Genomic DNA, 22,225 nt, shown 5'->3' with positions numbered 1-22,225 from the left:
TCATGGGTTTGCTCCTATAGCGGGCTAGGCACTTTGACTCTATGACAGCTCTGTTGCAGCTGTGCCACTGTTGCATTTCAAGTGTCGACATATCCTTTGCAGCAGGATCAGGCCCTTCATTTAATCCCTGCTTCAGCCAATCACATCCTTTCACCTTTGTGCGGCTATTATTGTCTGTGTGAAAGAAAATAGATTACCACAGAATAAACAGAATTATTTAATTTGGAGTGACCCTCCTGGAGGGCAAAATTTCATACGGTTCTATGTTTTCAAAAGGAGATGGTGGTTAAATCCTACCCAGCACATTTTCATTCTTTCCGTCCCCGGGAAGTAGCAGCTGGAATTTCCCAGTGCTAAATACTGATGCATTTTACATTCCTTCTCAGCCTCAGGACGTCTTAGCTTGCCAAGTCTCAACTAAGTTGCATCCGATGAAATGAGCTGTAGCTCATGAAAGCTTATGCTCAAATAAATTTGTTAGTCTCTAAGGTGCCACAAGTCCTCCTTTTCTTTTTTGCGAATACAGACAAACACGGCTGCTACTCTGAAATCAACTAAACCTGTGCATCCGAAGGGGACTGATGATAAACAGACATACTCAGCAGCAAGCCTGATCGCTACACCTGCCTCAAAGGCGCGCTGCCACAGAGGTCACACCAATGTGATTGCATAAACTATTCCATAGCCTGTGGATGTCAACCCAGGGATGTGGGAGCTTGGATCAGAGAAGGCAAAGGGCCTGATTCTGCAAGGAAGGGCCTGTTACTAAGCAAGTGACTGTGGTCCCATTAGCTTCACTGGTCCCATTAGCTTCACTTAGCTTCATATGTTTAAAATCAGGCATGTACGTTAAGCATCTTCCTGAGTAGGGGTCTTAATGCTCAAATGTCCAACCTAATGACAATTAGTATAAAAATATAGTTTTTAAAAAACCGCTTGAGTAATTCTGTAGTTATCAGTATTTACTGAGTACTGTACCTACTACATTCTATCTTACAGGACAATTTAACTCCTTCCTGTACTTATTGACCTACAGATATTAAGGCAGGGTGCAAAAGAATATTACATAGCGCACTCCTTTGGGGAGCTCGCTCTGTGTGATAGCCTGTCGTGTTTATTCTTTGAATACAAGTGTCCAAAATTCCTGAGCTGTAAAGTTCATATTCCTTTCCACCAGCTGTCTCAGTGCTTGGGCTTCTTTCTTGGATTGTTCAAAGCTTGGTATCCACATCTCTCGCAGAGATGTCCAGCGTATGTTTGGCGAGGAGAACAAGAAAGCCTCAGGTTTCGGGCAGCTCAGGTGGTTAACTTGTGCGTTCCATCTCCTGGGTGACAATCCCTGGCAATGGAGGAGAAACGCAGGAAGGGTTTAATTAGACTCCAGGTCATGGATAGCTGCACTGATTAGAATCATAGAATATCAGGGTTGGAAGGAACTTCAGGAGGTCATCCAGTCCAACCCCCTGCTCAAAGCAGGACCAATCCCCAATTTTTGCCCCCGATCCCTAAATGGGCCCCTCAATGATTGAACTTACAACCCTGGGTTTTAGCAGGCCAATGCTCAAACCACTGAGCTCTCCCTCCCAAATTCTTCCCCTCCCAAATTCTTTTTCACAGTGAAAGCATATTTCACTGTTTCTTGCACCATAGGAACACCTCTTTGTGAAGTTCACATTCTGGACTGTATCCTGCCTGCCTGCTTTGATAGAATGGGCACAGCACATGCAGTGAAACTGAAAGCTTCCCTACCCTGCCCTGCATAATGTACCTTAACCATGCCCTGGAGCGTGAAAGCGTAGATTAGTTTCCCTGCCCATCCACATGAGTTGTTTGCAGTGTCGTTGTAGCCGTGTTGGGATATGAGAGACACAAGCTGGTTGGTCCTTTTATTGGACCAGCTTCTGTTGGTGGAAGAGAGAGGCTTTCGAGCTTCCCAGAGCTCTTCTTCAAGACACTGAAGAACACTGTACAGGACACTGTAAGCTCAAACGCTTGTCTCTTTCACCAACAGAAGTTGGTCCAATAAAGATATTACCTCCTTGTCTCTCTCACATCCACGAGAGTGGTAGTCATGGCGCTGATTTTCAGAAGGGAGACATCTCTTCACTGGGAACTGGACTGAAACCAAATTAGTTTTCATATAGGCCACCGAAAAAAGGAACCAGATGGTAAAAGCTCCCAGATGAGACAGAATTGGGCTGCACTGAACTGACAACCTAACCACGAAAGGTTCTATGTAGCTACCAATCCACTGAGTCATTTCAGCAAAATATTCTAATCCCTACTCTGGGGTCTGATCCTATGCTCATTGAAGTCATTAGCAAAGCTCCCACTGATTTCAATGGATCAGGATCAGATTCCTAGAGAATAATAGCCAAAACCTCAGCTCGTATAAATTGGTGATGTTATCTTGACTTCGACAGAGCGGCGCTGATGTATACCAGCTGAGATTCTGACTCTAAGAGTTTAGCAATTACTTGTTATCATTTCAATATATATGCATTGTGTGGTAGGAGCTATGAAGCAGGCACTGGTGAACTCAGCGGGCCTTTTGGTCCTGGAAGCCTCCTTGATTAGGGAGACCCAGCAATGTGGGAATGAGGAGAATCTCAACTTTCAGTTCTATAGTTACTCTCTCCTACACCTGCTTCCTCCACTTGAATGGTTAAGCAAAAAAAGAAGTTGTTTGATCCAAAATTTGCAGTCAGTTAAAGGCTCCATTGAATTGATGATCCTAGATAAACTGAATGCTCAATAATTTGAATGGCAAAAATTTTAATCCCCTTTAACTAATAAGCAACAGACAAGTAGCTGAAAACAACTTGAGTATTCTTAGTCCCATTTTGCATATGAGTACAGTTCATCTTCCTAAGAGTTTTCTGTCTCCCCTTGCTGGTTGATGAGAAAGCACTACATTTCAGACTGCCACAGTAGAAAACAGCAGAGGAGATGTCACAAGCCAGCTTGTGTGATAATGTAAATGTGAGCACAGTTCCTGATTTGGATAAGCAGACGTAAAAATAATTCAATTCATATTGATAAATGACCAAGGGGGAAAAAATTGAAAATAGATTTTGTGTACCTCCATTCTTGGTGCTTGAAATTGGGCACCTAAACTTCTGTGGAATTTACAATCAGTGGCCACTTTTGAAAAGGTGGCTGCCCATCTTTACTGCGTGATGATTGAGGGAGACATGACATGAGTTTGTGGTTTCAGTCTAATTCCAGGTGTGCTGTGTCCCAATCAGAAAAATCCACCACAACTAGTAATCCCAGGAGAGAGGCCAAGGAGATAGAACTACTCTTTGACCCTAACAAGTGGCCCCTCATGATCAGAACTGATGAACTTACGAGGCAGTGTTCTCTAAATAAAGTGTATATCGGTCTGTGTATGTCAGCATGGCATGGGAGTTTTAGCCCTGGTGGAAGATCAGTCAGATTCTGTTCGCCAAAGCTAGCTATACTTAAAAGAAAACAACCCCAAACACAATTAGAGTTATGAGTACCTTTTCCTGCCTTCTGATGTTTTCCCACACCCTATTACACACCATGCACTCAAACACATCAATATAATTGTCCTGCGTGATATCCTGGACTCCCCATTTGCGTTCTCGGATAGCAGCGAGCAGTCGTTGATTGGAGATGGCTCCTTTCATTTTCCATTCTAGGTAGGCCTCATACTCTTGGTCATTTGTGTCCAGTGCCTTGATGTAGTGCGCCAGCTCTCTGGGATGTGAAAATCTTGTTACAAGGATTGCACTCCTATTGCTAGGAAGCCAGTCCGTAATGCTGGGGGACCCATAGTACACTGGTACCACTCCCAACTTGAGGGGCCTCCAGAGCTTTTCAGTGATGTAATCCTCGCAGACTGCGTTTTCAAAAGCAAGAATGAATTTGTACTGAGCAAGTATTCTATAGAAGTTACCATCGTCCATGGAGACTGGGTTTTTGAGGTGCTGAGGAAGGTCTCTATTATGCAGGCATTCACCATAGGAGTCCACCTGGATGTAGCTCATCAGCTCACGCACGTAGCTGTCCCGGTCTGAAGGAGGGTCGCAATCGGACTGCACATACACAAGCGGTGCAAGTCCTTTTCTTAAGCTATTCTTCTTTTGCAGCGGAACCATGTATCTCAGAGACTTTATGACCTCTATGCCCTCCAGATACTGAGTAGTCAGCGGCAGATGAGAGTGGCGACTGAAGGTAGCTGTATGGTTGAACAAGGTGATGGTAGGTTTGTGGAAGAGCTTGTAGTTGTTTTTGGGCGACTCTTCATGGAAAAGGGCCCAGTCGTGATGGCGTTTACGAGGGAGGGGTAAACTATCTATATTAAAGTCAGTACCTAGAAAAACACAAATAATGTTACTAGCCAAATCCTTAATATATTGAACTAGGAAATATATATATATTTAAATCACTGTAAAAGGCCCTTGTTATTTACTTCGGGCCTACCTGTGCCACTCTTACTCACAATGAATATGATTGTATGTGTAGTAAGGTACTGTTGACTGCAAAAGGACTAGTCCTGTAGTAAGGTACTACTCACCATAAGTAAAGGTGGCACAACCGGCCTCTTAATATTTCCAGTAAACTCTGTAATGGAATAGCAATGTTTTAGAGTACAGTTAGGCCAAGAAGGGTTGTGTTAATTTTGCATTTTAGCGGACTCATTATTATTTTTAATTGTTGTAAGACACTTGGAAATAACAGGATTGCTTCCTTCTCTGGAACGAAGGGCCACAGAGTCAAAATAAAATTCCAGATACAATAGTTATAATTATGAAATCAACAATTACCGCACAACAATAACACCAGTGTGGGAATATGGGGATCTTTACCACATTTTCTCATGTAACCAAATTCTCAGTTTATGGGCCTTGGAGAATATGAGATACCATTAAGATGAATCATGTGTGATGGATCTGCAAAGCTAGGGACTTCAACTCCCATCAGCCTCCTCCTCACTGTACATCCCCTTCCCCGGCCAGGTAAAGTCCTGAACGACGATGTGGCAGGGCCCTGTTTGGGACTCAGGAGTGGGAGCCACTTAGCGGCAGGAAGCTGGAGAGAAGTCTCAGGAACTGTGCCGCAAATGGACAGGCTGTGACTGCTGGACATCATAGCTGGGTGCAGGTCTCTGTGGGGCTTTTGAGCGAGCAGCAGCAGCTGGGCAGGGAGCCAGTGCAAAGGGGCCCCCCAATGAGAGACACCTAACTGAGCCTGGCTTGGAAGCCTGCAGATGCTTATTTGCTTGAGTACAGATTGGACTGGAGAGGGCACCCCAGGCACTAGGCCTAAAGTGCCCTGCCTCTCGATTGGACTGCCCCAGGGACCCAAACGAGAACCACTTTGCTCACTTCGAACTGTAAGTAAGTTTCTGTATCCAGGGTATCGGCGACCTTTCTCCTTTCCTGCCAGCCCTAGTAAAAACCTTTCCTTGGCTATTGTCTGATTGGCTATTGGGACCCACAGGGCTAGCGCCTACAAGACCTACCTGCTGAAGCACCTACTGTGCTTGCCTTCAAAATGGGGTACACAAGGCATGCCAATGGCACCTCTAGAGGCTTGGGGTACACAGTAACCCCAATAATTACACATGCTTATCGGAGCTTGTGCCCATTTACCTTTAAAGTAACCGTACTTCCGCTCCCCTCCCCCGGATAAGAAAAAGAAAGACATTATTCCAAAAAGCTTTAGTAACCAAACATCAAGGTGTTATAACAGGTAAGAGAATTAAACCAGACAAATGGATATTTGGGACAGATTCACTCAGACCACTCCAGCAATGCAAAGTAGCCATAAACTTGGCCGTTCAACTGTCCCCTTAGACTGGGTTTTTGGCTGCTTTGCATCACTAGAATGGCCCAAAACAGCCAGAGCATGGTGGTAAATCATACACTGTAGCTCAGTGGCTCTCAAACTAGGGCCGCCACTTGTTCAGGGAAAGCCCCTGGCAGGCTGGGCCGGTTTGTTTATCTGCCGCGTCCGCAAGTTCGGCTGATCGCGGCTCCCACTGGCCGCAGTTCGCCACTCCAGGCCAATGGGGGCTGCAGGAAGGGCGGCCAGCACATCCCTCAGCCCACACCACTTCCTGCAGCCCCATTGGCCTGGAGCGGCGAACCACGGGCAGTGGGAGCTGCGATCAGCCGAACCTGCAGACGTGGCAGGTAAACAAACCGGCCTGGCCCACCAGGGGCTTTCCCTGAACAAGCGGCGGCGGCCCTACTTTGAGAACCACTGCTGTAGCTCCAGTACTTTTGGTGTGAAGTTCATTTGATTAGTCTGTGATTTGTGCCTTGGGATTAACTGCGAAGTGCTTAAAAAATTATATCAGGACAATTTCTTGGCTGGGGACTACGGTATATATTATTTGATTGTAGTTTAAGTGCTAGTACAGTAGCTTGGATATGTTATTTTAATCATTATTCTCAATCAAGGGGATCTGGCCATGAAACAAACTTCCAGAGGTCATCATGTGAAGCCAAAGTCTGACCATCTTTAGAAAATGCAGCAAGACCTAATTCTTTGGAAAAGATTTCCATCATAAGAATGACACTCCATTCAATCCAATCAGCTCCTACAATGATGGGTGGAGGTATAAAATCCTAATACCACTAGTGCAAGAGTCATAAAGAACAACGCATGGTATTTGGGGGAATTAAAGCATTCTGTAGCCTATTCTTTTTATATGTGATTCTGTGTAGTGACTGTATGTTCCCATGATGAGGCATCGAACAGCACATAGGAAAATGATCCTTGTTTTTTCTGTTTTCGCTGTGTTATTGCGATGTGAGCTGCTAGCAGTGGAGATGAATTATTAGAACAGTAGCTCATGAGGGCTATTTTATTTTTAAAACATGCTTTCAAGTGGTGTTAGGAAGAGATAGAGGATAGTGAAATACCATAGACTTCAGAATAACCTTGACTTCCCTGACTTTTACATGTACACTTCCTCTGGGAGGAGGTGTCAAGAAAAACGAGAATACAGAGAGGATGCAAGAAAGCAGAGTGAGATGAGGGAGTGGAAATGGGAGTGTAAAACTGACTAACTGAGAAGAGGAGGATTGGGCAAATGGAAGCCTGTAGAAATACGCAGTCGAGGTAAAAGCCCTAAAATGATTCCAATAGCACACACTTAATCTTGGTCAAGCTGTTAGACAAAGAGCTTTTAAGGATTAAAGAGATGATAACAGTACCTGCCACTGTGGAACAAAAGGGAATTAATAAGATTATGATGAGATAAAGAAGGTGGAACAAGATTCATAGATTCATAGATATTGAGGTCAGAAGGGACCATTATGATCATCTAGTCTGACCTCCCGCACAATGCAGGCCACAGAATCTCACCCACACACTCCTGCAATAAACCTCTCATCTATGTCTGAGCTATTGAAGTCCTCAAATCATGGTTTAAAGACTTCAAGGTGCAGAGAATCCTCCAGCAAGTGACCCTTGCCCCATGTTGCAGAGAAAGGTGAAAAACCCCCAAGGCCTCTTCCAATCTGTCCTGGAGGAAAATTCCTTCCCGACCCCAAATATGACGATCAGCTGAACCCTGAGCATGTGGGCAAGATTCACCAGCCAGATACCCAGGAAAGAATTCTCTGTAGTAACTCAGATCCCACCCCCTCTAACATCCCATCACAGGCCATTGGGCCTATTTATCATGAATAGTTAAAGAACAATTAATTACCAAAATCATGTTATCCCATCATACTTTCTCCTCCATAAACTTATCGAGTTTAATCTTGAAGCCAGATAGGTCTTTTGCCCCCACTGTTTCCCTTGGAAGGCTGTTCCAGAACTTCACTCCTCTGATGGTTAGAAACCATTGTCTAATTTCAAGTCTAAACTTCCTGATGGCCAGTTTATATCCATTTGTTCTTGTGTCCATATTGGTACTGATCTTAAATAATTCCTCTCCCTCTCTGGTATTTATCCCTCTGATATATTTATAGAGAGCAATCATATCTCCCCTCAGCCTTCTTTTGGTTAGGCTAAACAAGCCAAGCTCCTTGAGTCTCCTTTCATAAGACAGGTTTTCCATTCCTCAGATCATCCTACTAGCCCTTCTCTGCACCTGTTCCAGTTTGAATTCATCCTTCTTAAACATGGGAGACCAGAACTGCACACAGTATTCCAGATGAGGTCTCACCAGTGCCTTGTATAACAGTACTAACACCTCCTTATCTCTACTGGTAATACCTTGCCTGAAGCATCCCAAAACTGCATTAGCTTTTTTCATGGCCATATCACATTGGTGGCTCATAGTCATCCTGTGGTCCACCAATACTCTAAGGTCCTTCTCCTCCTCTGTTACTTCTAATTGATGCGTCCCCAGCTTGTAACTAAAATTCTTGTTATTAATCCCTAAATGCATGAGCTTACACTTCTCACTATTAAATTTCATCCTATTACTATTACTCCAGTTTACAAGGTCATCCAGATCCTCCTGTATGATATCCCGGTCCTTCTCTAAATTGGCAATACCACCCAGCTTTGTATCATCCGCAAACTTTATTAGCACACTCCCACTTTTTGATGGAAATCGCTCATAATTATAGTCTCCAAAGTATTAATTAGGAAACCTGTGATATGTGGCAAAGTGCAGAGAGGAATGGGGGATGTGAAAAGGCTCTGCTCCTTTGAAAGCACCTTGCACACAGGGTCTCATCTCCCAGGGGTAGAGACGGCAGAACTCCCTTGGCTCTTAAAGTATGTGTACACTGCAGTCACAGGGTGCGATTTCGGCATGTGCAGACATACCCGAGCTAGATTTCATCTAGCTAGCTCAGCTACCAGAGCAGTGAAGCTGCATGGCCAGCCTATATTGAGCATGCACTGCCTGGTTTCTCTGCTCCAGTGTTCAAGCCAGCTGGATTAAAGCTGGTTTGGGCATGTCCACATCATAGAATCATAGAAGATCAGGGTTGGAAGAGACCTCAGGAGGTCATTGAGTCCAACCTCCTGCTTAAAGCAGGACCAACGTCAACTAAATCATCCCAGCCAGGGCTTTGTCAAGCCGGGCTTTGCATCAGCTGCAATCACACTCCATGACTGCCGTGTAGACATACCCTTCAAATTTTCATGTCTGCAGCTTTGGTAGTTGCGACACCCTCCTCTGCCAAGAGGTTCACTTCAGCAGCCGCTGCCTTGGCTTCTGGCAGAACATTCTGAGGGTTTGTCTCCACTGCAATTCAGGGTGTGTCGGAAGCTAAGAGAGATATACCTGAGCTAGCTTTCCTTGCACTAGTGTGGCTAAAAATAGCAATATAAATGCAACAGCACGGGTTTCAGCACACATGGGACCCTAGGTACATAGTCACATTACTAGCCCATGCTGGGGTCCGTGCCTCCACATTTATACCGCTATTTTTGTCATTCTAGCTAGATTAAAGCTAGGCAGAATGGCTACCCTAGCTTCAGTCACATCTCTGATTGCAGTAGAGACATACCCTTAGTTGGCTCCTAAATCCAGAGGAAGCAGGAGCTCTCCCTGCAAATGTAAATGCTGTGATCCCAGTTTTTAAAAAGGAACTGCCTGGAAACCCTCCCAAGGGCAGGAGTAAAATCCACTGTTGGAGGCAACACTTCACCTTTGAACAGAACCCTGAACTCTGAGGAGAGAAGTGGGCCTCTGTGTGATACTTTTCAAAGAACAAAAATGACAGGTCAGCAGCGCCTCTGTAGAGGCATCACCCACACAAGATGTCTGGGAGAGTAAACAGGGATGATTCGCCGTAAACAAAAGCAAGTATTGCTAGTAAAACAATTCCACCTTAAAGCACCTTCTTCTTTTACTTTAAGGCACAAAACCTTCTGAATATCCATAGGCAAAAATTTCAGAGGCAGAGCAGGGAAGCTTCTCCCTTGGGGATGCAATTCCCTGGCAGATATCTAGAGCAGTGGTTCTCAACCTATTTACCATTGTGGGCTGCATCCAATACTACCCGTATGTAGGCCTGAGGATGTCACGTGGGCCACAGCTCTGTGCTGATTGGGCTGCAAGTGGCCTGTAGGTTGAGATCTTGAGATGCAAACACCCAGATCTCCACCCATAAGACAATGGGAGGTGCAAACTTCACAGGAGCAAACTGCACCCTCCAGGAGATGGCTGACCTTCTGAAAAGCTTATCCAGAATGTACAATAAAGGCAAGTTAATGCTAATATGAGAGCTTGCTTTATGCATTCCTTAACTTTGCTGTATTTAAATATGTAACAGCCTTGCATTAATATAGGGTTTCTTTTTCGCATTTAATATACGAGCTTTGAGTCTGCCTTTACTGGCAGTGATAGATCATTCCCTGCTATTTTAAAAACTAACATTTTTGAATTTGCCTTTCAAAAGGTTTCAAAATGTGCACTGTCATCGTGATTAAAAAAAAGTACTTGGAGGGTCTTTTTGCTAATATATTCATTCCAGTTTAATTAAGTATATTTAATCATTTCCTCAAGCTTGGTACAATGAGCAAATTGTACTTCTGCTAGAGCTGGAGATGGCAAACAGAAGCACTGTCATAGGCCAGAAATATCACAGACTTTATAGTATCCATGTGATGTAAGCTTTGGTTTCCTTTTATTTAAAATGGGTCAGCTTTTGATTCCTTTGCTATTTTTTCTTCCCATTCATGCTTCAGCACAGGCTCACTAATAGACTAAACTGACCTACTTACCCTTTGGAATTGGGTGTAATTTAGAGCTCTCAGAATGGAAGAGGTGGAAAGTTTGCAATAAATAAATAAAGCTCACTGATTATCAAAAGCCATTTGTTTCCTGTAGTTCACATTTTGTTAAAAAAAAAAAAAGCACGTGCCCCCCTGAGCTAATGAAGGTACTGAACCCAGAAATAATCTTCTAATATCAGGTATTTTAGTTGATGGATGCTTACAGTCAGAGAATAAAAAAATCTTCCTCGCACTAAATGCATAAAATTCAGTTTTTCTCTAAAAAGAAACTCTGTAAAAATTGCAGCTTTTTAACTGATGCACTTCAAGTTATATCTGCTTACGTTTGTGGCAAAAATGTTGTTTCTGCTTTTGACTTCTGCTACCCTGCAGAGCCAACACTGCTCAGAGAGAGAGGTAGATTCTACTCTTTGGGCATCGTCAATGGTAATTGTTTACTGAGTTCCACTCACAGTCAACTAGTCACCCCTTTGGCATGGAAGGGAATGGTGCTGGTATCACATAAGACAAATTGGCGAGGCTAGAAAAGAAACAAGCTTGACTCTCAGATCTGAGGCTGGCTTTTCAGGGCGGCAGGGAGAAGAACGTCCATGTCACATGTAAACTGAGCACATTTGATCTAGAAGTCAGCCAGAGACAATGCATAAGTAAATTCCACAATGCCATTTCCCAGGATCACTTTTCAGAGTAGAACTACACTTTAGGTGCAAGTGGAGATACTTGCTGGTGCACTTTGTCACCAGACAGACTTTAACAACTTCTGCTGTGGCGGGTTACAGTTGCTCTGTACTTGATCTATAACAGAGAAATAGCAGAGGGGAGGGAACTCACTCATTTAAAATGACTCAGTTCCTTACCATAGAAGAGAAAGGCTTTTGTCATGTGATTATGCTGGTAGGTCCTCTTGATAGTAAAGAAACAGACATTCTGTCCACACTGACCTAACCTCCCAGTCTCGCCAGTCAGCGGGGACCACCAGAGCAGGATAGGGTATCTGTCCGCATCTAAAACTCTCCTGGTATTGCTGTAGAGTTCCTGTTTATTAAAAAACTGATATGCATGTTTCCACTGCTCCTCCAGTTTTAATGAACCATCTTGTAAACTGGAGACTTTTATCTTCCTTTCAGACTTGCCCAGTTCAAGAACCACCTTTGGAGAAAAACACATATATCATAACTTGCATGGCCAGGGACGTACAGTTTGGCAAGCAGATGCTAATTTCCTTGTGTTTGTCAGTGAAATGCAGCCATCTTTTGGGAGACTTTGGCAGCTGTTTAGTAGCATTAAGCAGCACTTCATGGCTGTTTTAGTATAGAAGTGAAAAATACTATACCCATTTGAAACTATAAAAGGAATTTAAGTAGAAAAAGTAATTTATTCACCTTGAAACTGGTGAGGGCACCATAGTTTATAATATACCTTCTGCTGTCTGTCTTATAAAGACTTACAAAATGGAGGAAGGCCCATTTTTAAAATTAGCCCTGCCTAGGGTTACCAGATAGCAGCTGTGAAAAAATGGGACAGGGGATGGGGGGGTAATTGGCGCCTATATAAGAAAAAGTCCCAAAAAATGGGACTGTCCCTTTAAAAACAGGACATCTAGTCTCCCAAACCCTGCCTGTTACAGGCATGCTCTAAAAAAGGGATGTGTCAGTCAACAGTGAAAATACAAGAGAAGAGGCGCTCAAGAATATACAAAATTGCCCCTGGTTTTGTAGGATCACTAAAACCTTGTTATGTTACACACTGTAAATGGTTCTTTGTGCACAGGGCGAAGGACGAGTGCTTAATAGTTGGGGGCAGGGCGGAGGGATACACTCTGATATCTATGATTATATCATCCAACTCCTGGCCGGACCAAATGAACCTGCTTAGCTTGTGGGAGCTATTGAGATTGCAGCCTAGAGAAGTCTGTTGGCAAGCCAAGACTGACTTACATGAGCCAAGGTTGCTATCTATTAATAAAGGCCAGTCTGGTCTAAACCAGCAGCAAATTAAGATACCTCCAAGCTGGTTCAGCTGTGCTGGCTGGCATGCTGTGGGGCAGAGCCAAGTCCCACTGCTCCCCTCCCAGCTGCTCTGGGTGGAAGTAAGTGGGCATACAGCAGACTGAGAGAGACCCTGGAGGGTGGGGAGGAGGGGCTCATACTTCAGGAGAAGAAAATCAGCAAAATGCAGGACAAAGAGAACAATTCTGGGGTGGGAAAGGGGAAATGAAGCCCCAGCCTCCTCCAGGGGAAGAGGAGAAACTGCCCTGAAGATACTGCAGGAGGAATGGGCCTGTTTTCTGCTGCCCAAAGATGTGCTAATTAAATATACTCTGCAATGGGTATGTTTATTTATATATTATGGAAAAAGATGAACATATTTATCTTTCATATCAGACTTTTTTGCTGGCCTAATGCTGTGCTTCCTACCACCATAAATGGCCATTGGGTCAGTACAGACTTGGAAGGAAGAATGCCACTTACTGAGTCACCATCACCATTCGTGGCAGCGCCTAGGTTTCCCTGGTGGTCTACTGTCCAAGTATTGAACAGGTGGCCCTGCCTACCTCATGGGAGATGACAAGCCCCGGGCTACTATGGAATGGCTGCAGGTCCAAACAGCTGGGATTTAGGAGTTTTGTGATATTATGATCAAAGGACCATGCGTTGGAGACAATGCTCCAGGAGACGCCCAGCTCTGAGAACACTTTCTCAACTCTGTCAACTGTATCAGGGCTTCCTGGCCACAGTTTGCAGTTAGTAGCTCAGTCCAAAATTATTAATGATTTTAGACATCTTTAAACATGCCTCAAAATTTCATTTGTCTGGAGGAGAAGGGCTACTGATGAATGCCTATAAATAATAATTTTAAAAAGTAGAAAGATCAGACTTTAAAGTAATCGTGGCCTTTTGTCTTCATTTTTTATATATGATTAGTATTACTGAAAGTTTTCTAAGCCCTTATTACCCACATTGATTTTTTGCCCTTGGGTTTTGTCTTTTCTCCTTATTTTGTAAGGAAGTTATTAATTCATTTACCTTTTCCCTCTAGCCCTGTGCTCTCAGTGAAGTACACAACTGGTAGAAATTCTTTACAAAGATTCTTCTTAAAGTGTTATTTATTAATGAAAATATTTAGGGCCTTTAATGACATCTTTGTCCTGCCGGAATTGTGTAACAGTTGGAGTGCAACCACATGCATCTCTTTTCCCTCCCTTCCACAACTAGAACTCTTCAGCTACCCAATCTGAGGATTAACAGTACCTGGAGTGTAACAAGAAGAAAAAAGAAGGCCATAAAGCAGAAGAAAGATGCCCAAAGTTTCTTCCTTCCAATTCGAATCATGCTGTGCTGCCAGGCACACAGAGTGCCAAGTGGTGGTCAAGGCCTGTTATCAGGGATACCAGCTCCTCCTACAGCTTCAGTAATTCCTGGTGTGCTTTCCCATTCTGTCATTGTTTTTCTCAATGGCCACAGCTGCTCAGAAGGAGGCTCCATCAAGGACTGTTTTCCAAGCTCAGTGTTTGGTTCAGTATCTAGACAGGACTGTGTTCTTCTGTAGACATCAGAGCAGCATTTTGAACCAAAGATACCTTGGAGGTGGATGGACTGGCTAAATCGAACACAGAGTGAGGGGCAAATATTAGAAACATACGTGCTGTCAACAAAAGTGCAGTTAAAATTAGTACCAAGTGGAACACTGAGATGCACTTAGCTGATATCATTGCTACATACGTTTCAGACAGAAGCCAGGCCTGCTAAGCACACTAACAACCTAGACAGGGCCTGATTCTCCACTGACATGAACCTCCTAGGCACTGACCCTTGTGAAAAATGGGTGTAAAATACCTGTAAAAACACCTGTGTCGCTGAGCAGAGGATTCTGATTTGTACTCACTGTACACAGGTGTAAATGACCAGAGCCTGACAATTTACCTAACACTTATTAGCCTGAGAACTCGGTCTAACAACAAGAGTGAGAAATACCTCTATCCGCCCCATCAGAAACCATGTATTATTACTTGTCCTTGTTATCAAGACAGTGCCTAGAGACCCCCTTGTGGACATCACCAGCTGGAGAGGATTAGAGCACCCACTAGGTTGCTCTAATCTCTGCCTGGCTGGCCTCAAACTGGCCTTAGAACCGTGGAGCTGCGACCGGCTCCTTTGTGACTCCCCCTCTCAACTCTGCTCCACGAAAGCTGGTTGCAGCAGCAGCAAATGTTGCCCAGTGAGTTTGCCACCATGTTCTACATCTGTGCAGCATAGGGCTGAAATATTAGCCTGCTGATGTGGGCGTGTTTTACATGCCCTTTGCATGGTATAATGGGCTGCACACATTGGCATGGGACGTAGGGTTGCGGGGGATGCTGTAGCACCCCCTGGTTGTATGTGGCCACTGACCCCACACCCGGGGATCCACTCCCTGGCTCCATTCCCCGCTTCCCAGCCACTGGCTCCATGTATAAAACTGGGGGTACTTCCCATGCCTATGCCCTGCTCCCGGCCCTCCGCCCACACTCCACCCCTCAACCCCTCATCTGGGACTTGGGTCCCAGCTGCCAGCCCTAGTCCTGGCCTCACGCCCAGGGCTCTGTTCCTGGGGCCCCGCTCCCTGTGCCTGGCCCCACCCCCCACTCCCAGGCCCCCTCTCCTGAGGCCCGCCCTGCGCCCAGTCCCCTGCTCCCAGGACTCCACTCCCAGAGCCCCACGGCTGGCCCCACAGATGGGGCTCTGCTCTTGGCCCCGCACGTGGTGTCCTGGCTGCTGGCCCCTGCCCGAGGCTCTGCTTCTGGCCCCACGCCTGCCCCCAGCTATGTCCTTGGCCCCCTTACTCCTTGTCCGGTTCCCCCACTCCCAGAGACACAGCCCTGCTCCCAGCCTCAGCTCGGGGAGGCCGGGGGGGGGCAGACAGGTGTAAGGGGGCTGGCTTTCAGCACCCCAATTACTAAAAAATTTCCAGTGCCACTGGCTGCACAAGGTGCAAGGCAGGAGGTGTGAGGCCTGTATTTTGTAATTCCACATAAGATATGAAATACAGGGCCAAACTAACAGTTCAGTCCCAGTTGCTTTGCCTGGATCCAGTGTGTCTGCAAGTCTGGCCTGGAATGAATTATGGAAGATATACAGAAAGTAGCTACGAAGCATGCACAAAAATAATCCCACTGTCCAGACTTAAACATTTGTTTAAATTGAACCGAGAAGTCCCCTTTCACTTACAATGCATTGCCCCAGTTCAAAAAATGTACATCTGGGTCCCAAGGCTATATTGGGCCATGGCCTCTTATTACCACATGACACAGGACCAGGATTTGGCCTATGCCTCTTTAAGAAATGAACTATGGAAACAGTTAAGTCATCCCTGTCCCTGTTTCAATGGCAGTGAGAGATGCCATTTTGTTAATGCTGGATCTCCTGCATGGTACCAGACTGAGCCAGAGGACACACATCTCCGCATTGTGATGAATGGGAAACTAGAAGGTTTCAAAGCTGTTGGAGGCAAATTACACCAGGAGGTCCGCTGGTAGACCCTATCAACATACATCTGTAGTGTAGATCAAGCCTTACCTATTTCATATACTAAGATTAATATTTAAATGGTCTAATACCTTTATATTTGAGATATGGGATGGAAAGCAAAATGTCTTCAACCATATCTGCTTACAAGGATACCGTATCTGCTTACTCTTGAGGGCGTTAGACTTTTTGTACCTTTCTGTTTGTTAACAAAACACATTCAAATGAATTCCTCATTAATATTTTCATTGTGCACAACAGTTAATATTAATATAAAACATCCAAAAACACTACATTCAAAGCATATTAACATTACAAAGTTCAGCACTCTAAAGTTAGGAAATGCCAGAATTAAGGCTGCCTGTGCAAACTTAATGGAGCCCCCTTACTTGCATGTATTTTATGAAACAGTCTTTAATTACATGATCACATACTATTTTTCCACGGGATCCAGCCTCCTTCAGTGAATAGGTAGTTATTCAATAACTCTATTATCATCACTCAATATGTGGCCTTAGACCTTATTTAGCACACATCATTCAAACCCAGCACTGAATACAGAATTATGAATTTCCTCCCGAGTGGGGGGACTTTAATTACCTGATCAAGGCCTCTGACACAATGAATTGCTAGGGCCTATGGAAACTCCTTCATACATTTAGTGGCCCGGAGAAGATGATTGCTGTTACCTACTTACTCCACAGTGGCCAGGGTGATGGAGTGTGCTGACTCATCAGAAGCTTTCACTGTCACCGACAGCACCAGACAAGGATTTGTAACGGCTCCAGCCCATGCAGGACTTTGATGGAGGTGTACACATCCAGTTCAGGTTGTATGGGGGGCCTATTCAATCTACAGCGACTCAGGGCCCACACCAACAGGGGCAGTGCTGGGGGGGCTTGTGGGGCTATAGTCACCCCAAAATTTGCCTTAGCCCCCCCATAGCCACCCTTCCCCAATCAGGAAGGCCTCCCGCCACCAGGCTGCTCATGTTCCCACAGGCGCTGCTCATGTCCCCTGCCATGCGGCTCGCACCGCTGTTTTCAGTTCTCGGACTGGGGGGCACAGAATGTATTTGGGGTGGGGTGAGCTCTGAAGGAAGAGCAGAGAGAAGCAGCTGCTGGCTGCGCACCCAGCTCTGAAGGCAGCGCCATCTAGCCACAGTGGAGCAGTAAGGGTGGCATGGTAAGACTGCCAGGTGAGTACCCTAACCACGGGGTTAAATGTTATAAGGGTTTGTCATTACTGTGAACTTGTCTCAGAGACCCGGCTTAGATGGGAGCTAAGCACCCAGACACCTACACGGAGGCAGCAATGCGCATGCTCAGAGGCAGAAACATAAGTGTCTAAGGAACTTAGGAACTTAGGAGCTGAGTGAGGTTAGGCACCTATAGAATTTTAGCTGCAGTTGTTTGCATGTCAGTGGTGCCTGAAACTGGAACTTGGATACCTAACTCCTTTGGGGCATTCACACCTTTGTGCTTCGTCTCACAATAGTAAGGGCCAGATTATCAAAAGAGCTGAGCTCCCATTTAGATACCTAAATGAACCAGCCTTTTTTAAAAAAAAAAAAGAAAAGGAGTAATTGTGGCACCTTAGAGACTAACAAATTTATTTGAGCATAAGCTTTCGCGAGCTACAGCTCACTTCATCGGTATGCATCCGATGAAGTGAGTTGTAGCTCACGAAAGCTTATGCTCAAATAAATTTGTTAGTCTCTAAGGTGCCACAACTCCTCCTTTTCTTTTTTGCGAATACAGACTAACACGGCTGCTACTCTGAAGCCTTTTTTAAATGTGCTCAGTGCCTCAACAGCTCCTGTTATTCTGTGTGAGCTGCTGGCTGCTGAGCACTCTTGGAAATCTGGCACTGTGTTCCCTCGAGAAGTGAGGGGGAAAACAGTTAAATATGCTATGTCATGACTTTTAAAAATGGGTGCCTGAAGTTAGGCTCCTACGGGTGACTTGGCGAGAGTTGGCAACACTGGATTTTTATTACATGCCTTGTGGATTTGACATTTTTATTAAAGCCGCAGCTCCTGATGTCACATGAATACATGCCAATCTCAGCTTCTGTTTTTAAAAACGTAGGTTTCAAATAATCTTTATCACTGCAGAGAAGATTTTGAAAACGTGAGTCCACTCTGAAAGCTGAGAAACCAGAAGGCAAAGAACACAAAATGTATTTTTTTTTAGGCCTGTCTCATGATTTTTGAATGCTTTGGGGTTGGCGATACGGCCTAGGTGCTCAGCACTTTTAGAAATCAAGCCACGTGTTCTGGTAGTTCACTGCAGTGCTTGAAGTGCACAGGAAACATAGTGCACATATATAGTGGGCCAAATTCTACCTTCTGTTAGACTGGTGTAAACCCAGAATATCTACATCCACAGCACAACAGAACTCAGTTCAGTGCCTTTAATACAATGGACCATTTCTTTTCCTACTTAAGTCAAAACTAAGAATCTGATTGAGTAAAAATTTCCAGCCAGAAATAAGGCTAGAGTTGCTAATTTTGGAGGATGGGGGTGACATTTACTTTCTCCACATATTGGAATGTTGTGTCTGCCGTCGGTGATGATATTACACTATCATGCACTGAATTTGCAATGCCCAAAGTAAGTTTAGAACTTTCAAATAGTGGTAACAGTAAATATTTGTTTTATGGTAGCACCCCTAGTTGTTTTGAAAGCTTAGCTGGCCACCTCTGACTATGAGGACTGTCCATGAATTTCAAAATGGGTGGAGATGCTTGGGATTTGAGCAATGACTGGAATACATTACAAACTTTTAGTCTCTTATGGAGCGAAACAACCTCATTTAAATTCACACAAATGCATTTTGGAAACCTCGTCTATTCAAAATGCCAGACTGTACAGCCCAGCAACACACAGACTATTTGTTTTCCAGCATCCAACTCCATCTGTTTAAACAATCCAGTTCATAACAGCAATCAAACGGTTTGCTGATCCCGTTCTCCATTTCAGCCCTTTACGGGCTGCAGACAGCTCTTTGCATCTTTCTCAGCATCACTGCATCCTATGCTGCTAGATAACCAAGAAATCCACACCAGTGATGATTTTTCCCCTTACCTCAGGAAAACTGCGGCGCTCTTATGGCATTGTTGCTATGCTCTTTTTACTTTCAGTTTGTGCAGCTGTTCGAGATCAGGATAAAAACCTGGAACTCAGATTATTTCTCTTAGCAAAATAAATATGCAGAGAATCCCTCTGAGAGGGGCCAGTTCCTGGAAATCCAGTATCCATAGTTTCACGAGTCCTATTGCCAAGCAGAGCTTCAGCCAGGATTGGAATCCAATCTTTCCTAGGTCCTGAATGTTCTGCAAAGGAGACTAACTAACTACATTAATTGTGCTGTCATTTTTGTGAAAATTGCGTTTCCTGGAAGTCCCTGACAAGGAGATCTCAGCAAAAATCTGCTCTGTGCTGACTTCTTTTTTTGATAACAGTGCAGTTATTGTAGCCAGTCCCGCTCTCCTAACGGGACTTAGATTCACTGTGTTCTGCCAAAGGAGGGCTGTTCAATTGTAAAAAGAAATGCGTCATAAAAGTTTGGAGTGTGCAGTGAGCTCTGGCTTCTCCAGCCAAGGGCCGCCTAAAATGCATCCACTTGGCGACATCTGTGATCAGATGTGTCACTTGGAAATAAAGTTGACATGTGGAGTATAAAAATGGTGAGACTGATTCTCTCTTGCCTGCTGCATCTCTCTGCATGGGCATCTCTCTACTCCTGTGCAAAATGAATGGAAAGCAGGACCATTCCAAGCTGCTAGCACTCTGTGTAGGTGGAAGTGCCACACACAGGCAAAGTGGACTCAGGCCCTCTGGGTCAAAGAAGCTTATGGAAGCTGCTTCCATTTGGATTAAAGATGTGCTTGTTTTTCAAAGCAGGTTACTTTGGCCCGAGTCAGGTTTCTTTTATATAAATTAGAAAATCTCATGTTTTATGCCTGGAACATCAAAGGGGCAAGTGGATTGTGTTTGGGGGGAAATTAGAATTCCCTGCTCCCCCAGAATATAGGTGTCTTGTTCTGCAACTGATGGCCCAAGATGAGCCCAGCGTGTGTGTGATGTAATTAATGTGGGGAAGAGGGGGTCAATGATGGAGGAGAACGGAGAAACGGGTAGTAGTGGAAGGGAAGATTCATGGGCTATGGCGGAGGAGATTGGAATGGCAGAGCATTGGAGAAGAGTTTGGGTGGGACTGGGGGGGGCTGGTGGTGTTGGGGAGGTGGGAGGGATAGTAAGGGAACATGGATGGTTTGGGAAAGGAAGGTGGGGATGGAGAGAGATGGGGGCAGGGAGGGAGACAGGATCACTATAAGAGGGAAATGGAAGGGTATAAATGACAGCTTACCCCAGTAGAGGCATTTTTAAGGACTGACTATAGAACTGTATGAATAGACATGGACATTGTTGTAGGTTAGAGCATTAACTTAGGAAATCTAATGTTAATTGGATGGTGCATGCTCCTGACCACACGTGGTTTTAGATAGAGCTTGTGGCGATATGGTCTAACAAACAGTGCCAGCATCATTTATAATGTTCCTGTCAGTTATCTACTGCATGGCATAGAGCATGCAATAACCACAAGATATATATATAGCTTCTCAGATGGGGTCTAGTGGCTAGAGCACTGGACTAGGAGCCAGGAAGCCTATATTCTATTCCCAGCTCTGCCTCTGATGAGCTATGTGGCCTTCAAAAATTCACTTCCTTTCTCTCTGCCTCTTTTTCCCCTTCTAGCCTTTGTCTTATCTGTTTTGACTGTAAGCTCTCTGGGACAGGGCTTGTCTTGCTACATGTATGGATAGTTCCTACCACAATGGAGCTCTGTCTTGTCTTGGGGTTTCTGGGTGCTACTATTATGCACATCATAATTGCCACCGGACTATTAGGACATATTTTAAGAGTCTGAATAACATCAGCGCACCTCTCCATTGTTTGTTCCCAGTCTCTGGTGCTACCTTTCACAACTTTATCGCGTCTCTGAAATAGTTGGTGTTTTTCTTAAGGGCCCTGCTCCTGGAATTCTGTTATTAGCTGGAAATCTCAGCTTTCATGGGTTTTTTCAGTAAGTTTCTAGCCTTCATGGTTGCAGAGACTGAAAATATGATCCGAGTGCACCTTAAATACTCAGGAACCAGAAGACAAATAAAATGAACTCAAAATTTGTTTTAAATCTCATGATTTTTAAGTCTCTCGTGATTTTTGAATACGATGAGTGCAGGAGACAGATTTAGAATTTAGGGGCGGATTCAAAGTCCACTGAAGTCAATGAAGGTCACATTGATTTCAAGAGCTTTAGATCAGGCCCTCATTATGCAGCTAGATGGTCATGAGACTGTCAGTGTTTTGCTTCTTAAATAACACCTCCCCATATTTCCTAGTCTGACAACAGGGAGGGAGAGCTCAGTGGTTTGAGCATTGACCTGCTAAACCCAGGGTCGTTGTGAGTTCAATCATTGAGGGGGCCATTTAGGGATCTGGGGCAAAAATTGGGGATTGGTCCTGCTTTGAGCAGGGGGTTGGACTAGATGACCTCCTGAGGTCCATTCCAACTCTGATATTCTATGACAACATTCATTCTGGACAGAGTATCCCTTGTAGTTAATGCTGATAATGATATGGTCTCACACCATTATAGAGTCTGGAAAGAGAAAGTGGGTATGTGGGTAGTCCAGCTGTGCCATCCAGCGGAATTAAACTGCTACTGCAGCCTGTCACCTGACCAGTTTGCACAACATAAACATTTAGCAATGATTGTATAGACATGAGCAAAGTATGCATTATATACAACATGCTCACCATCCGGGGGGGGAGGGGGGGTGTTAGTTCTGCCAGAAGCAGAATGATCATGAAAGAATAAACATGGTTAGACGCTATATCCCTCAATTCCCAGTAAAAACCTGCAGTGGTAGATTCAAATAAATGTGAGAGATGAGGGTATAACTGAATGTGAGCATGTTAGGATATATATATTCAGGCCTGTCTGCAAAGGTCTATACTTTAAGAATT

The 22,225-nt window shown here is 44.6% G+C and overlaps 1 protein-coding gene across 3 annotated transcripts; it reads right to left on the bottom strand.

The window, feature by feature from the left end:
• Positions 1-556: 556 nt before the first annotated feature.
• FUT10 (fucosyltransferase 10) lies at positions 557-19,879 on the bottom strand. 3 transcript variants are annotated; one of them, XM_038401132.2, is made up of 6 exons: positions 19,280-19,879; positions 16,283-16,389; positions 13,938-14,286; positions 11,544-11,835; positions 3,507-4,342; positions 557-1,339 (listed from the first exon to the last, which is right to left on the bottom strand). In XM_038401132.2, the coding sequence occupies exons 3-6, from the start codon at positions 14,016-14,018 to the stop codon at positions 1,115-1,117; spliced, it is 1,434 nt and encodes a 477-aa protein (XP_038257060.1). In that variant the 5' UTR covers positions 14,019-14,286; positions 16,283-16,389; positions 19,280-19,879; the 3' UTR covers positions 557-1,114. The 3 variants fall into 3 exon arrangements, with proteins under 3 accessions (XP_038257060.1, XP_038257059.1, XP_043370537.1); XM_038401131.2 differs by lacking the exon at positions 16,283-16,389; XM_043514602.1 differs by lacking the exons at positions 16,283-16,389; positions 19,280-19,879 and adding an exon at positions 16,791-17,410.
• Positions 19,880-22,225: the final 2,346 nt, after the last annotated feature.

Source organism: Dermochelys coriacea, chromosome 5, assembly GCF_009764565.3.
Source record: "Dermochelys coriacea isolate rDerCor1 chromosome 5, rDerCor1.pri.v4, whole genome shotgun sequence".
In the NCBI taxonomy this organism is placed as follows: Eukaryota; Metazoa; Chordata; order Testudines; family Dermochelyidae; genus Dermochelys; species Dermochelys coriacea.
Note: the sequence above shows the minus strand (reverse complement) of the source record. Positions and strands in the feature narration are given on the sequence as shown.